At 40.0% G+C, this 18,221-nt stretch overlaps 1 protein-coding gene across 3 annotated transcripts in view; it reads right to left on the reverse strand.

Moving 5' to 3' along the window:
- Positions 1–18,221, reverse strand: part of ZCCHC7 (zinc finger CCHC-type containing 7) — a 126,793-nt gene that overhangs the window by 41,802 nt on the left and 66,770 nt on the right. For all 3 annotated transcript variants that reach the window (XM_081845212.1, XM_081845214.1, XM_081845213.1), the window contains exons 3-5: positions 9,991–10,034; positions 5,561–5,683; positions 1,080–1,250 (exon numbers count right to left, since the gene is read on the reverse strand). In XM_081845212.1, coding sequence (XP_081701338.1) covers positions 1,080–1,250; positions 5,561–5,683; positions 9,991–10,034 — 338 coding nt within the window. The remainder of the gene's footprint in view (positions 1–1,079; positions 1,251–5,560; positions 5,684–9,990; positions 10,035–18,221) is intronic.

Genomic DNA, 18,221 nt, shown 5'->3' on the forward strand with positions numbered 1-18,221 from the left:
TGTGCACAATCATGCACACATGTTAGTCCTGATATTCCAACACACTCTAGTGTGACTAAGTAACAGAACACAAGACAGAGAAGACAGGAGACTTTCTTTTTAATTGATTGGCTCAAAAGGCTCAGGGAGCACTCCTCTGGTCCCCCTGCAAAGGTGAAAATTTGAACCAGGAATTTCCTAATTCTGTTCTCAGTCTTTTATTCACTATACTTAACTAGCACTCGAGCTAGTTAGGTACAGTGATACCTCGGGTTACATACGCTTCAGGTTACAGGCTCCGCGAACCCAGAAATAGTGCTTCAGGTTAAGAACTTTGCTTCAGGATGAGAACAGAAATCATGCTCCGGCAGCGCGGAAGCAGCAGGAGGCCTCATTAGCTAAAGTGGTGCTTCAGGTTAAGAACAGTTTCAGGTTAAATATGGACCTCCGGAATGAATTAAGTACGTAACCTGAGGTACCACTGTACATGCAAGATCCTTTCATAATTAGACTTCATGCCTGTATCCATGGTGACCAAGTCCCCACTCCCAGCCTGTACAACAAATTCAAAAATGGCAATTCCATTTTAAAAGTAATTTAAATGTATGTAATGATTTAAAAATGTACTGACATTCCACTGAATGTCAGCAATTCTTCATGAATTTTATGACATTCATTTTTTCATGGGAAAATGTTTACAAATGAACAAAACAAACAAGGAAAAACGTAATTCCACATCCTGAATAGTCAGGTATTGTTAAGGAAGTACAAAATTTGCTCAAAGTTTCAAAGAAATGCTCAAAAGCAATCAACACAGAAATACAAAAGAAGAATACAGACCTGCCAGATTTCAACGCTGCCAAATTTCATTTTTGCATTCTATTTTTATTACTTCATCATCAATCCAAACATTATGAAGATACAGAAAATATTAATTGTACATAGAAATCTGTGTGTGCACAGAAATACCGCCTACTGGACACAGTTCTATAAGTGGGAGTTTAGGTGGTTGCCCCAACAAATTGTGACAAGCACAAGTGGTTCTGAAGAGAGAAACAGGGAAAGAAATATGGGGTAGCTTTGGTTAACTGTGTACTCACGTCTGCATAATGGCCTCTCATATCACAGCGGTTACAATGTTTTTTCCAGTACGTTCTCTCAAGGCAGTCTCTCGAGTAGTGTCCAGGCAAACAACAATTTAAACAAAAACGTGCAGGACAGCTGTTTTGTTGGTGACCTCTTTCGGAACACAGACAACAAGGTGGAATTTTCTGCGGGAGAAATACAAAGACAGGAAATTCAAATGTCTGAAGCATCTGTAGAATTTAAATTAAGTAAAATGCACACGGAAACTACGGCAAAATCACACTGAGAGCCAGAACGAACCATTATCACTTTGCTTAAGGCTTCCTACCTACATGATTTATTTAAATTTATAGTATGCCATCCTGTGATAGGTGCCTGAGGTAGCTAACAGCAATACATAAACACAATATAGAAGGAAACAATCATTAAAAGCCATAAATAAAGCCAAAAGCAGATAAACAACAAATAAACATAAAACAGCAATAAATGAGAAATTGTCAACCGAAACCCAAATTGTCTTAGTAGGCCAATATATCTATATTTATCCATCTCTGTGTGAATACTTTTGTCTGTCAATGGAGGCTCAATTCCCTGTGAACCAAGGTGCTGCCACCAAGAAGGCCCTTTCTCATATCTCTGCCAAACACACCTCAGAAGCTGGTGGAACATAGAAAACTGGTTTCTCTCGAACACATTAAGATTCAGACAGGCTCATATATGAGAAAATGGTATTTTATATAACCCAGTCCCATTTAGGGCATTTAAAGGTCACAACCAGATCTTTGAATTGTGCACCAAAATATACCAGTAGCTAGTGAAACTCTTAGAAGGGGAGGCATTCTCACGATAACTGGCCCTGTCAAAAATTTAATTGCAGCATTCTGTGGTACCAATGCTTCACCCAATTTGTCACCTTAAACATTCAGGGCACACTGCCCACACAATGTCTTATAAAACTCTAAAGCACCTGAAAATAAAATCAAAAGACATACATGCAGTATATACCTTCAACCACTAAAGTTGTTGATTTTTAAAGTGCAGCACAATACAGCCAAATACAAACAGAAATAAGTCACTGCTGTTGTTTTTAAAAGATCAGCAGCAGTGATGTGACTCTGAATATCTTCCTGGGAAGGATGTTTCAAATGTTGTGGCCACCACTGAGAAAGCCCTGTCTATAGTACCTGCATGGGCAGGCTGACAAAGGCTAATCTATGTTTTAGCAAATGATTTTTAAACGCTGGTTTTGAATTTTGGTGTTTTTCTTATGGCTTATAAGGCAATGAACCAGAGCGGCACGTGCTGCATCTTCAGTCTCTCAAAAGAAATGAAAAATGTTGTGTGCCATTAACACCAGCCAAGGTATCAAAGCCTTTTTTAAATGAGCCTGGCATTTACTGAAGTCATCAAGCCAGGACTTGCTCAATATCTGCCCACCTTCAGAGGTTAGGCAGCTAGGTACCAGAGAATGATGTTTTATAGCAGCCACTCAAAAACAACAACAACAATCTCTTTTTTCATTTTTACACCACGTTAAAATAGTTTCAGTCTGAAAGGGCTTTGACTGACAAACAAACTTGGGGTAATTCTGTTTTTTATGTTTGTTAGCTTCTTATTAGTTTTAGTGTGTTTTTATTTCTTTAATCAGGATTATATATATTAGTCACCTTGTGATAAATGTGATACATGCATGCTTATTTTATATAAACAAATGTTTCCTAGCATTTTCAGAAAGTTTTCACAGAACTTCAGACACCTGTTACATGTTCATTGCCTAGAAAGTGAAGCAAAGATCATGAACACCAAGCGGCAGATCACTTTCCAGAGAAGCTCCTCCCTGCTATTGCTCTTGATGGGAGTTCAGAGAAAGACGACTAGTCCTGGTATTTCCATGTGTGAACAACAGTTAACCAAGAAGGAAAGAAATAGTGGCTTCTCAGAAGGTTTAGATTCCAGTAATTATTCCCATTTCCAAGGCCTCTGGTTAATGGGTTAGTTACCCTCTTACCCATGCCCACTGTATAACTGGTTTTCCTGGTGGCTGGTATTTTAAAAATCTTTTTCTCCCTTCATTCCTACTTCTCTGGTGCCTACACCGATCCTGTTGAATCTGTAGCCACAGTGCAATGATCTCTGTGCAAGCTCTCTATATGATGTGATTGTCTTAATGTTTGATAGACAAATTTTCAACACACAAAGTGCAACCTGCAACTAATTTTTTTGCCCCCTTTTAACAAAATACACCAATTTTAACCATATTGTTTCTACTTCAAATATTTTAACAACCATTCTCCACAGACTTGGATCATCATGAAAACACACACGCGCACGCGCGCACACACACAAACAAACTGCAGCCAATAAAATACAAAGACTATAAAGAAATCTAAAACTAGCTCACAAATTGATGAAGATTTATCTAACTTATGGTGAATCCACCAGTCTTGTGAGGCCTGTCCTCAGTCACTCTCTCTCTCTCTCTCTCCAATTCCAGGTTAATTGTTGCATTATTGCGGTGGAATCTGTGGGGCTGCTCCAGAAGATAATGTAGGAATCAGGTTTTGATTGAAACAGGTAGAGCAGATGACATCACCAGCCCTTTACCAATTGGCCAACAATTTGTTTCTGGGTTCAATTCAAGGTGCCGATTTTGACCTTTAAATCCCTAAACAGCTTGAACCAGAAAATAATTGATTCCCCTTATGTGAGCCTGCTCAAGCATCTGGTTCCACTTCAGAGGCCCTTCTCTAGGGCCCCCCACGACTGGAGGTGTGGCAGGTGGGCATTAGAGATAAGGCCTTTGCAGTTGTGGTACCCCAAATCTGAAACTGACCCCTAAGAGAGGTGCGCCTGGCCTCACTGCTGCTCATCAAAAAGCAAGCAGTAAACGGTTTTATTTCAGCAGGATTTTCAGAGACTCTGCATTTAGCAAGGATATTTGCTGGTGGTTTAAAATGGTTGCTGATAATTTTTTTAAAAAACTTACAGTTTTTATGGTGGCCTTAATGATTGTAAGATACATTGATTATTTTAATAGAAAGGTCAGGTAAAAATACTAGAAATGAATAAATGAAACACTGGAAAGCTGATTGCATAAAGCTTCCAGTTCAGTGTTTGCTGAGCTGAAACTGACCAGAAAATCAGCACTGTCATCAGCCAAAGGTGGACAAAGAATGGTAGATACTTTTTTAAAGATTTCTTTCTGGTGATTTCACTTCCTAATTCAGCCAACATGGAACTTGTCTAATGGGGAATGGGCCATGGGAACACTTTGTGTTCAAACTGATGATCCATTTAATGCAAACGAGAGCAAATATATCTACTAAAATATTAACTGTTGAAACTTTCTAAATTATCGCCGCTCATTGTCCCATCACATACATATGGCATGATCCAATCTATTGTGAGCTCCATACCTGCATGCAGAAAGATGATCTGCCTCCCTTCCCTACCCCCCCCCATCTAGATGCCCATACAGACAGCACAAGGGGGCAATGGGAAGCCTATGAGGATTTCCTGCAAGTTGCTTGTGCAGAGCCAGCATAGTAGGTGGATATGGGAAACATGCACCAATGTGGCACGAGGGAGAAACCAATTTACAATGAGCATATGGGAATCCTCTGCATGGGGAGCGTGCCCATAGTTTACTGCTAAATTCAGAGGCGGGGAGACACTGTCCTTGAACTATTTCTTCTGCCCCCCTCCCGCCAAGTAAATTTCTCTCACATAAGGGCAGCATGCCTTTTGAACCCCCCCCCCCAGTACAGGGTGCAAACTTCAAAAGAGTCCGCAACTGTTGATTCCTGGGACAAAACTGTCTTCTCAAGTGTCAGGCGTGGAGGGAGGGAAACGATCATCTCCTCCTTCCCCCTCTCAAAACGTCCCTTCAGAACAATTACCGTATTTTTCGCCCCATAGGGCACACCGCCCCATAGGACGCACCTAGGTTTTTTGGGGGGAAATAAAGAAAAAAATATTATTTCCCCCCCAGGCGCGCGGGGAAGCCCGAGCTTCCCCCAATCCCAGCCCCGAGAACAGCCTGCTATCCGCAAGCCTAGGGAGGCCAGCAGTATGTCGCGCCGGTCTCCCCAGGCTTCGGAATGCAGGCAGCTCGCCCCAGGACAGCAGGGAGCTCTGTGCAGCCATCGGGAGGCAGGCGCGACTTCGCACCCCGCTCCGGATGGCTGCGCAGAGCTGCACTCGCCCCGGGACTGCAGGCAGCTCTGCGCAGCCATCGGGAGGCGGGCACGACTTCGCGCCCTGCTCCGGATGGCTGCGCAGAGCTGCGCTCGCCCCGGGACTGCAGGCAGCTCTGCGCATTCTGCATTCGCCCCATAGGACGCACACACATTTCCCCTTCATTTTTGGAGGGGGGAAAGTGCGTCCTATAGAGCGAAAAATACAGTATTTCTTACCAGAGCTTTAAAAGTCTGAAAGCTGTCAACTGACAGAATAAATTGCTCTCTTCATAGACAAATCAGAATACTGTATTTACCTTTGGGGTAGGACAATTTTTTGATAAGTGACCTCGTTTATCACAATTTCTGCAAGTGACATTTTTGTCTGGCGTGTAGTATCTGTTGTTGTGCCGCACTGTAACATAGTTGCCAATCCGTGCCTAAAGAAATGAAAAGAAAATTCATTAGAAGTTTGCAGCTTATTGCCTTGGCATTCTAGACTTTTGTAGCTATTAAGGCTAGTAGGTGGAGTCAAAAATTCAGCTCTGCATTTGTACACTTGTTTAAACAAAAGTCATCTAAATCCCTGGTAAGCCTTTTACCCACTGGTAACTGTATAAGCTCCCTTCAAAAAAAAAAGAAAGGGGAAAAAGCATTTTTAGAAGTTGGTATGTCTCTTTTTCCCATAGTTAAGCCAACCTTTGTCAGCATTAGTTCACAATAAAGAATTCTGCAAAATGCATCAAAAATAATTGCAAAAACAACTTGCCATGAATAAATTCATGGGATATATAATCTCTTGAAGCACTTTTATTCTATGGGTGAATGGGTAGATAAAAAAGAAACGAGAAAACATAGATGAAACAGCAGAAACAAAAACCTTGACCTCACACATATTCTATAAATTCTTAGGTATGTGAATATGAAAAAGAGAAAATGGAATTTTAAGGGGGGGGGGAGAACTTGGAATCAAGAGACTCTCAAAGCCTTCTCTTTCTTAATATTGCTGTTTTCCTTAGACCATCTGTGAAATGATTTTGCAGTGAGACACGGTCATTTCCTTATTTATTTGGCTGAATACAGTGTAGTCAATGGCAGTAATGGGCACCTACTGTCTTTGTAATACTGAAGACTACAGTTGAGAGTGACCATGTTATTCAATTAGAGGAGCACATTCTGCGCCAGCTATTTGTGGATAAAGCTAAAGGTCAAGTAAACGTGTGCACAGATGTAAAAGGCAGCCGCTGCGAGAGCTGATACGCAAGAGTAATAAGAAATCTAAGCGCAAGAACTGTAGAATATCAAAAACATAAGGAAGTATAATAGAGAGCAATCTCTGGAAAAGCAGTTGTTTGGGATAAAATTGCATAATTCTACTTTGACAGTTTTCTTTTCATAAAATCCTACTTGCCTCAATTTTTCTGGCTTTGGAATACTTAGCATTTTGCAGCAGTGACCAAGCCAAAAATGGTGACCAGCCACACAAGTAGAATATTTTCGATGATATTCAGTCCAGTTTTCCTTTCTTTTCCATTTGTATCTGCATGTTTGATGTTCCTTGTATTTTGTCTACATTTTAAAAATTAATAAAGTATCTTTTAAAAAATGACAAAAACTGATGCAAATGTCCAATTGTTCACTGCCTCAACAATACATTAGTGAGCAATCTTTGGGTTCAGTCAGTTCAGAATATATGGTTTATATGACCATAGCCAAACCACTTTTCTATATATTCACTAACTACTTTCAAGAATCAGGTTCTTCAGAGCCAAATTTGTAAGGTACGTGGCAGAAAAACAGAAGCAATGATTAGAATATTTGAGCTCTGCATTTCGTTCCAGTACAATTAAAAGTCAAATTTGAGAAAGCAAACATGAAATTAGATGTTAATTAGTTTTATCCAAGCCTTTGATGCTGTAGCAAAAAAAGCTAATGCTATTCTAGGCTGCATCAATAGAAGTATGGTGTCAAGGGAATCAAGGGAAGGAATAGTCTTTCTCTCTTCTGCCTTGATTAGACCACACCTGGAATACTGTGTCCAGTTCTGGGCACCACAGTTGAAGAAGGATATTGGCAAATCAGAATGTGTACAGAGAAGGGCAACCAAGATGATCAAGAGTCTGGAAATCAAGCCTTTCAGGAATGTTTGCATATGTTTAGCTTGGAGATGCGAAGACTGAGAGGAGATAGGATAACCATCTTCAAATATCTAAAGGGCTATCACATGTAAAATGGAAGAAGCTTGTTTGCTCCTTCTCTGGAGGATAGGACCTGAATCAATTCCTTCAAGTTACAAGATATATCATTCTGAAGGAGTGTCTCCACCCCCATCGTTCTGCCCGGACGCTGAGGTCCAGCGCCGAGGGCCTTCTGACAGTTCCCTCCCTGCGAGAAGCTAAGTTACAGGGAACCAGGCAGAGGGCCTTCTCGGTAGTGGCACCCGCCCTGTGGAACGCCCTCCCACCAGATGTCAAAGCGATAAATAACTACCTGACATTCAGAAGACATCTTAAGGCAGCCCTGTTCAGGGAAGTTTTTAATCTGTGATATTTTAGTGTATTTTTGGTTTTTATGGAAGCCGCCCAGAGTGGCTGGGGAAACCCAGCCAGATGGGCGGGGTACAAATAATAAATTATTATTGTTATTGTTATTATTATTATTATTATTATTATTATGACTAAACAACAGAAATAACTTTCTGACGTTAAACAGGTCTTAAACAGTAGGGTGGACTCCCTTGGAAGGTAGTGGACTCAGCTTCCTTGGAGGGCTTTAAGCAGAGGTTGGGTGGCCATCTGTCATGTACGATCTAGCTGAGATTCCTGCATTGCAGCGGTTGCACTAGATGACCCTCCGGGTCCCTTCTGACTCTACAATTTTATGATTCTAAAAATAACATCTAAACGGAAGGGCTTATTCATACTGCAAACTTCTTCTGAAACATACTTCACTACACTGAGTAGTCTTCCTAAAATTTGGAAGGCAGTTTGTAACACCAAATTAGCTCAGCTCATAATGCTAAGCCATAATCCAACCCACAAATTCTTCTCCAGCTCAGACCATAATTCAAGCTGGGTAAGTCCCTCCTGCCTTGGTCTCCATCCACTACCCTCTTCCTGGTAACATCAAACATGATTAGAAATGACCTTTGAAAGGCCTCCCTCTCTGGTGTTAGGATCCCTTGGAAATGTTATTTCTCAAGGACATCACAGTTGCAGCTGGGAATAAGGGGGAGGATGGTTAGTCTTCTGGGACTCTCAGGGAAGGGGAGGTATTTTAAGCTCCCAATGGCATCTCAGAGAAAAGCAAAAATGTTTTTCTTTTTTTGGGGGGGAGGGGATGACAAAATTGGCTTAGGCCCAATTATGAACCAAGTCAGCCATTAGTCTGAAGTACTTACGAGCAAAACATTTTTTACATTTGGAAATTCAAATACTGCTGCTAATGGAGTTGTGCAAAAGAAAAAATGTGTTGGCTTGCTAAGCTTCTGTAAGCAAAGAAAAGGGTTCCTTGCATTGTTTCTAATTCTATATCAACCTTTATAGAAAGGTTGGCTACGATGTGACTCTAGTGATGTAGCTCCCACTTGGCCACTGGCATGCTGGCTGGGGTTGATGGGACCTGCTGCATGTGGCATGTTTCTGCTTGGTCTGTGCTAGCTGGTCATGGGTGGTGGTGATGTTTTACAGATGGCCCAGTGGTTAACTGAACAATTACTTATGAATCTATTCATTGCGTGTGCGAGCACACACACACACACATGTAATGAGGATATATGTTTGGGAAAAGTTTAAAAGTATTAGCTTTCTTCAGGACCACCAAGAACCATAAGCTATGATAGCAGGGAGTTTAGTTAGATCAGGGCAACTTTCAATGAAGAGGGAAAATCAATATACTTTTTCTCCCTATGCAAATTTGACAGCTAACTCACAGAAAGCCACTTCAACTCCATTTGTGTAAGGTGAGGAGGCTACTTTGTACCAAACCATCCCACTCTATATAATTCTTTATTAAGTTTTTAGTTTGTATATTTCTTGGTTGTTTCATGTTTCCAGTTATTATGAGGATACATAAATTTATCACTGTAAACGTACCCATAGCTGTACTTTTCCAAAATACACTTTCTTGATTTACTGTATATTCTATAGTCAGTGAAAGGTACAGTGGTACCTTGGGTTAAGTACTTAATTCGTTCCGGAGGTCCGTACTTAACCTGAAACTGTTCTTAACCTGAAGCACCACTTTAGTTAATGGGGACTCCTGCTGCCACTGTGCCGCCGGAGCACGATTTCTGTTCTCATCCTGAAGCAAAGTTCTTAACCTGAAGCACTATTTCTGGGTTAGCGGAGTCTGTAACCTGAAGCGTATGTAACCTGAAGAGTATGTAACCTGAGGTACCACTGTATTATGGAATGGCATAAATGTTCACTTGAATGCCAAATCTTGATTAAAAAGAAAATAGCTATATCTACTGACGAGCATTATCTTTTTCTTCCTCCTGTAATAATTTGTTGCTGGTTATCGTGCTACAAATTATCATGGGAAATTGAATTTTTATTTCTTACAAAATGTAATGAAAACAACACAATTTATAAGACAATACACCCTGCATTTGTAAAAGCAACACATCTACACACATTAGACTATTTTAGTATGTCTTATACAGAGGGATTTAGAGAGGCGCCCACACAGTCTGTTGGTCAGTCACGAGAACAGCCAAAGAATATGCAACATTTTATCAATTTACCTCTAAGTCTTTATCACTGATGTTCCAGTCTGCTCCACCTTCTCCTGAAAAAGATATTTTAAAAACCATTAAAACTGATTTTTAAAACTATGTCTAATTTCTCATTTAAAAGTTGTAAATCTTATTTTTTTAAAAGCTGAAAAAGTGAACTTCAGTAGTGACACACCCAAACTTTTAGTTTATACTTTTACCCACCTTGGTGCTTAATCATATCAGAATCATATCAGGATCAGGATCTGCAACAATCTACCATGTATAAATAATGGTGTGAAAATTGCAGTCCCCCCCCCCACAATATGAGCATATTTGTTTTCTAACAAACCTGGGGCTCCTTGGAAGCTACTGGAGATTTTCTAATAAAAAGAGCAGTAATAGTAGACAAAGTCTCCTGAAACAGTTTCCCTACCACTACAGTCATCTTCTGCAATGTGTAGCTTCAAGGGAGAAGAGGCTCAGTTCATGTGGGACAAGGGGAAGGCCCAACAGATTTTGAGGTGTATTTATTTATTTTATTTCCACAGTAGCTGCTTCATGAGTTTTATCTTTGGAGTGATTTGGGCTGTTCAACACTTTTATTTTTTATTTTAACTATTGTTGTTAAGTAGCCTTGAATATTTTAACAGGTGGGTTATAATTATACACACAGGTTCAGCCAGCACATCACATGAACAGAGTGCCCACTCTAGAAAATAATATCCAGTAATATGGAAAATTTGAAATTGACTGCTGCAGCACATGCTCATTAATGCTGTAGTGATTGCTATTTCCTGCATGACTTGTACATTTTCATTTTACTGTTGAAGACTGGTAAAAACATAGTTCGCTGTTTCTCCTTTTTTTGCCCCATCTATGGACTGCCAATATCTTTATCAGTCCCAAACTTGCTTCTTCCCTCATTTACTATTTCATGGTTAGAAATTATAAGAACATCTAATATTATTATCGGGAAACTTTTGTTAAAAAAGAAGTATCTGCTTGATACTTCAAATAGCCACCAATAACAAATAAATACCTTTTGTCCCACAAAGTTTTACAAATAATCACACAGTGGTTTGCAGTGGTAATTTTTGCTAGGTCCATTGTTTTTTAAAGAGAAGAGTTTACCCAAGTTCTTAATGTAGAAGTTGCAAATGATATTACCCACAAAGAAATAGATGCCAAATCTTGTGTTGCTCCCAGATTCAGTATTTGCTCATTTAAACAAATAACCAATGTAATAGTTACAGGGGCCCAGCTCTAGTTTTTTCCCTTGTGAACAAACAATTTCACCGCATAAGAATCCACTAACTACTAGACAATGAGAAAAATATTTGCCCAATGACTTTTCAATCTGTTTAAAGAATTCTTGAATATCCTGTCCTGTAATACCGAATATACTGCATATACTGAGCACAATTTTTCTTAGTGCATCTAATTACCACACCAATCTCAAAATTTGATCCATTGTGCCCTGGACAGATGTATGTGACAACAGTCTTCAGACACAGCTCCAAAGCCCTATTAGTGAGCAACATCCAGTATCTGACTGGCTCATTAAACTACATTTTCAATGGCCAACTGATGTCGGGAAAGGGAGAAATAAGAAATGCCTAATTCTCTGCATGCAATCCATCTCTGATTATCTGGTTCCTGACAGCACAATTCCCTGGTTCCTGATAGCGAATTAATTCCTTAGTTTCTCTCTACTTGCAGTTGAGTTGGTATCAATCACACTATCTTTCCTTTCAGCTCCCATAAAGGCTTTCAGTTCAAGCCTAAACTTACAGATGTTTCATCAATTGGATCAGATTTTTTTTCTGAAGCATATCTATGTATATCATGTCTACCAAAGGGCAATTAATACCATATTGCTGCAGTGAGCCATAAGCAATTTTTTTTACAGTATGCGAGTGTTGGATTTTTAGGATACAATTTTATGACATTAATACAGCAAAGTAGAGGTGACCCCTTGTGTCAATACATATACATTATACTTGCCTTATTTTTAAAATAAGATTTTATTAAAAGATAAAGAAAGAGAGGAAAAGAAAGAACACAGAGTCCTCTCTCAAAAGTAGCTCTCAACCCTTGTCATCTACCTAAAGTGGTGGACCCTTCCAGCTCTCACCTGGAAGATTTCCTTTCTATAGTCTCTAACCCTGGGAGATCTTCACTTCCCAGCCTCTCACCTGGGTCCTTCCACCAACTATCTACCACCTCCATATATGTGACCTTTGGATCCCAATAACGGCCCAGAGCAGAGGACACCAAAGTAGAAAAGGGGAAAAAGAAAGAGCCTCCATCTGGACCACAGGAGTGGCCCACTCAACTTTTACCAGTGTGTTCTGCAGAGTTCTCCCAAACTCGGGATAAGATCGCATATATAAGCAACCCTGAAGCAGAATGGTGCAGGTGGTCACTGCGCTCTACTGCCAGCTGCCAGGAGAGAGCGGAGTCCCTAAGATGGTTGGGTGACACCTTGTACACCTCCTTCCGGCAACTGCTGCAGCCAAGCTGGTGCCAAACATATTGCTCTGCTTTCCTTTGAACCAGATCAACAAGGCTGGGGTTGTCGTTTGGGCAGTCAGGACCTCCACACACACCGCCCAGGCTTGTGTCCTGGGGAGGTCACTTCAGGGCTGCTAATGCAGCGATTTGACTTTATCCCCAAAGGCACACTCCATTGTCTCTCAAATGCCAACAATACTTGCCTTATTAACAGAACCAATCCAATGCCACAGTGAACTCTGTTCCTTCTAAAGCAGTCAACAAAGCTGCTTAATAATGATCTGTATGTATTACCCACTGAAGCAGCTAGGTGGATGTCAGTTACTGTAATTAATCCAACTTTTCCAGGTGGTGGTGAATGTGAATACCATGTGTTGCGTTAGGTTCGTGTTGTGTCTTTTCGGCTCATGAACATGGCAAACCCGGAAGTGTATACTTCCGGGTTTTGCCGCGGGCAAACATGCAGAAGCGCTCTACCGCGCTCTGCGCTTGCGCAGAAGCGCCGCTCTAGTTGCAGACTTTTCGAGGTGCGAATGGCACCCTGGAACGGATCGTGTCCACAACTAGCGGTACCACTGTACCTCAATAAGAGTTATATGTAAGATACATGTGTAACTTTTTATGGAAGCAACATGGCAATGATTCTATATATTCATTAGTCCAATAACAGTATGTAAACAGTACAATGGAACAAAATTGATATCTCTTTCTCAGCAAACACTTCACTTTCCACACACACAAAGGCTCTTTCCATCATCTAGTGGAGGAATCCCACTGTTGAAAGAATTAAAGAGGAGGAGACTATTGCCAGTTCCACCTCTCACATCATTACAGTGGGTTCCCCAACCCATCAGTACAGATTCTGGGACGGCACACAGAGAGCTGCAGGGGGAAAGGGGAACTAACAAATCTCACCTCCCACTAGTGGCAGCACAATCTGAATCCAAGGTCCCATCTGTACTCTACAGTGAAAGCACATTTCATACCAGTCATGACTTCCCCCAAAAGAATCCTGAGGATTATAACTTGTTAAGGGTGCTGATAATTGTTAGGAGTCCCCTATTCTCCTCAAAGAGCTCCAGTTTCCAGCGTGGTGTAACACTCAGTGTCCCTTCCCAGGGAACTCTGAGAATTGTTCCCAGATTCTTGATGAAACCATGACTGTTTAAAGTGGTATCAGGCTGCTTTAAATACATAGTGCAGATGGGGTCCAAGTCGATTTATTTCAACATTTTGTCATAAAGTGTTTTTATCATCTTTTTTCTGAATTTATTCCAATTTGCATACATTTTCCTTTAAGTGTGTTACTCTAAACCAGATTTGTGGCAGAGGATGGAAAGGTGCTATTTTTTGCTATTTGGATATCATACTTCTATCAAACATTTTAAAAGGAAGCATCAAGTAATATAATAGTTTTGTTAGTAAAATACTAGCTAGCTTTTAAAAAACAATAGCAGCAGTTCACACACTACTGAAAAAATGTTCAGTTTATTATTAATCATGGCTTTCTCAGCACGGTCATTCAGTTATCCAAGATTTCATGATCTGCATTTTATTTTGTAACTCCGTTTGATCTTTCTTGGAATTAATTTTGTGGCTTACAGACCAGTTCTCTAAACTACCAAGTTCATTCCAATCCAAAACCCTATCCTCCAAAGCATTTACAATCAAATTTTACTAGTTTACTTATGAGAATGTCATGTGGAACTGTGTCAAAAGCACTGCTAAATTTGATTATGCTGAAGATTATATCTACTGCATTCCCTTTATCCACTAAACCACTTATCTTATGAAAGACGGAGATTAGTCTGAACTGGCATGTATTTCTAAAATTTGCACTATGTACTAAGCAATCACCTCTGAATTTTCTTCCAGGCACATCTTCCAGAGCAAAAACCAAATTCCTTTGTGGGATTTCAGCAGGGTAAAAGATTTATTGGCCTAATGGAAAGATTCTTCATAGAGCTGCCCTCTTATACTACCTCCACACCACAAAGCATGGTACAGATAGCATGCCAAGAGTTCATGCTTGGAAAATGGCTACAATTACTGCAATTCCTTCATGCATCTGAATACTAAATGTGCTCGCAGATATCATATTTGCATTAATTCTTGAATATGCACATTATCAGCCATCTATGATCTCTAAAAACCACGGTGCGATTTTTTTATAACGTTTTGCATTACCATGAAGTAGCTTTTACAACGATGCCCCAGAAGCATGGACATGAAAATATTTAGTTGGAATGTGTGGCTTATGCAACATTGGCAAAGATGGGTGTGAGATTTGGATCCTGTATGAGCTGCTCTGAACAAGTTGCTTAGTTGATACTTTCTGACAAGCAGTGTTTAATTATAAAGTCACACAATTACAAAAGCTTAGTTTTGTGTACAAAGGGTGAGTTGCCTTTCTTATGTATTTCTATGAGTGTGAAATGGACACTAGAATCTGCAAAGTGATTATAAGGAACCCAAGGATGATCATTATTCTTAGCTAATTATCCGGGGGGGGGGGAGGGGCAGCACAAATCTTTTGTAAAGTATGTGAATTAGATAACACAGGACTACTCTACATCACTCGAGAATCAAAACAAACGTGTAGTTAATTGTAAAACTGCAGTAAGATCTCCAATTACCTATTCTGTACTGTTTATTGACAAAAGAGAACATCTTGCCTATAGTGCCTTTTGTCTTTTTGTGTATACTGGAACAGCATTCAACCAGACATGATTCCGTAATCAAACTATTAGGGAATCACCACATTTATGGCAATTGAGGATGAATAAATTGCCAGCAGCAGCAAGGTGGAACACTACAGAAACAATAGATGATGCTCAGGATAAATCATTCAGTCGCTCTGAGATGATGGAATGACTTCTGGATAAAACTGAAATCAATTTTTTATCATGAAGGCACTCCAAACCCCTGTACACACTTAAAGGGATTTCTTACTATTGTCCTGGTGAGTGAGAAGATCATTTATTATAAAAGATGAAACCCGTTGATGGAATGGATTATTTGTCAGTATCCCATAAAAGCGGAAGAACTCTGAAGAGATCCATAAACTTCCCCCAAGGAATTATTTGAAGCAGTTTTTGACAGATCCATTCTAACGAAGCAACAGACCTCCTTCCCACAGCAACCATACCATATCACTGTGCTTATCTGACATAATTGACCACACTACAAATTCTTCTTTTATCTTGATGCACCGCTGTACTTTTATGTAATCCTTAGTTGACGAAACCTACCATGTCGCTATCATGAAAAACACAATCCAAAGGGGGGAAAGGAAATGTTCCCATTTTAATGTTGATTCAATAGCTATTAATTTGGTTTTTTGTTTTTTATTTAAAAAGCGATAAAAAAATTAACTGCCATCTAAACACTAAATCAGTTTAAACCATCGGTAACCCTTGGAGTAGGCTGTCACCTGAAGAGTAGTTTGACAGCTAGAAGCTATGACATGAATTTATAATCTCTGAAGCCTCTGTCCTTTTGGTGGCCGTGGCGAGTTAATGCTAGACTTTAAGGAGATCTACAAAACAAGAGTTAAAATTGTTTAATCCAAATGAAGATGTGTGCTTTTATATTTCAAGCAGTCTGTTTCAAACAAACAAACAAACAAGCAAACTTGTCAGGTACTGGAACCCTCCCCTCCCCATTTTCATATATAGGCCTTTATGTATTTTGCTGTTTTCTACTCATTTATCTTCTCCAGAGTGCCAAATAATCTGTTGGAACTATAATATATATGAAACAAAAATTGTTTTCACCCAAACCACATGCATTTTAACTTTACTGCATTCTAGAAAGTGTACACAATTTACAAAAAAATCAAAATACATGCAATAGCTCACTGTACACATTTCTGTTTCCAACTGCTTCATATTTTCTCTTTATAACATTACACTCTGCATCATTTCAGTTGATTCATTGTTAGTAATGCTAATTCTCAATTGTCAATGGTTCTTGATTTTTTCAAAGCTGAGTGCAACATTTAGAGTACAAACTAGGTTTCTCTCTCTCTCTCTCTCTCTCTCTCTCTCTCTCTCTCTCTCTCTCGTTTGGTGGGTACAACTATGAGGACCACAGGAACAGTTAAATTCAGGGCATGGTTGGTCTACCACACAGTCGGGGGAATTCTTTAAATAGAGCCTGTCACTCTCTTTGCCCATCAATGGGATTTCCTTCTCAAACTGCTGATTCGTTCAGGTACACAACAGAGGAAATTTCAGTTAACCTTTGTTTCACCCCAGGGAAAAATCTGTCTGAGAAGTATAAAATGAATAGATTAAAAAAAAATAAGTAGCCAAGCTTCAATGTTATTTTTTTTCCAGAGTTCACAGCAAACTCAACCCCCCCTCCAAACATTTCAGCCCCACTGGAGAATAAATGATATAATACGCAATTCAGTATTCCAGTTGTATACCTTTTGTTTGAAACTGAAAAGCCCAACCAAAACAAAACTATCCCTTTCTTTGAACAAGAACCTTTCCTACAAACCCTTCACCTTGTGGTTATTCTTTGTGATCAAGATGGGAGAATAGCGTTTTTGAACATAAAATCCACTGGCTGTTCTGAGAGACAGAAAGAGCGAGACCACCTGGTGGGTACAGGAGCCCCATTACTGATCATGGGGACTTAGGTTCTGTGAACTCAAAAGTGGCAGCAATTTTGCAGAATGTGCCAGCAAGCTGCTGGAGTAGAGGACTGGCCTAAACCTGTCAAGGCCACAACTGAATATTCGTGTGGCTAGTGAAATTGCTTGAGGACAGACTTAGGATTGGGGTGGAAGGAGAATAGGGAGCTGTCTTCACCTAATTTCCGTTAAAAAAAAAAAAAGCTCTTCTTCCCAACAAAAAATTAGGTGGAGACAGGTGGAGGCCAAACCTCCACTTAATTCTCCACCCACAATTCTAATCCAAAATCTGCCCTCAAGCAATTCCACAAGTCATATTAATTTTTACTAACACTAAGCTGATAGACTATAGCACATCTATTTATATTATTTAATAATCGAAGCAGCTTTCAACCTGAACTATATAAAATTGCCTAGGCACACAGCTTAATGTCCATCTCAGATGGGTGGTCCAGGTTACAACAGTAGCTAAGAATACCATCCAGGTGTCCCAAATACACTATCTAGAGCATCTGGTTATATCATGTGCTGGGAATTCACTAGGGATTCTGTTAATTTATTGAATATCCTGCTGCCTAACAGATTCCTAGGTTAAACCAAGAATCTGGTCTTGATTATTCCCAATTTACTAGCACTAGGAGAATTCAGAAAGGCCACCTGGTCAGAAGACAGCTAAAACAATAATATGCCTATGCCAGAATAATTATGGGTAGCGTTCAATTTAGTGCTAAAGAGATTGTTCCACCAGTAAAAGCATTTCTACTTGCCCAACAAAACTATCTCCCTTTGCCTCCCCACCACCACTTTTCAGGGGGTTCTTCTGAACCTCCATAGTGGATGTGGGGGAAGTGCTGGGGGCCCATGGGGGAGGAGAGAAGGGAAGCCCTGCTACACAAACAGGAGTCCTTGTACTACAGTAGTTTCCACTAACAGATTTGGGTAGTTGAATACAGCCTTATAGGTTTAACATACAATGCAGGTCACAGGCTGAATTAGTGATTCTAAAAATGGCTGTAATACAGATGATTAAAATATGGGGTGTGCTGCTATGGGACCTTTGTCAAGACCAAACCATTATCCAATAGGGGTGCAGTTTCTTGAA

The sequence above is a fragment of the Podarcis erhardii genome (assembly GCF_964252035.2).
Source record: "Podarcis erhardii genome assembly, chromosome: 17".
In the NCBI taxonomy this organism is placed as follows: Eukaryota; Metazoa; Chordata; class Lepidosauria; order Squamata; family Lacertidae; genus Podarcis; species Podarcis erhardii.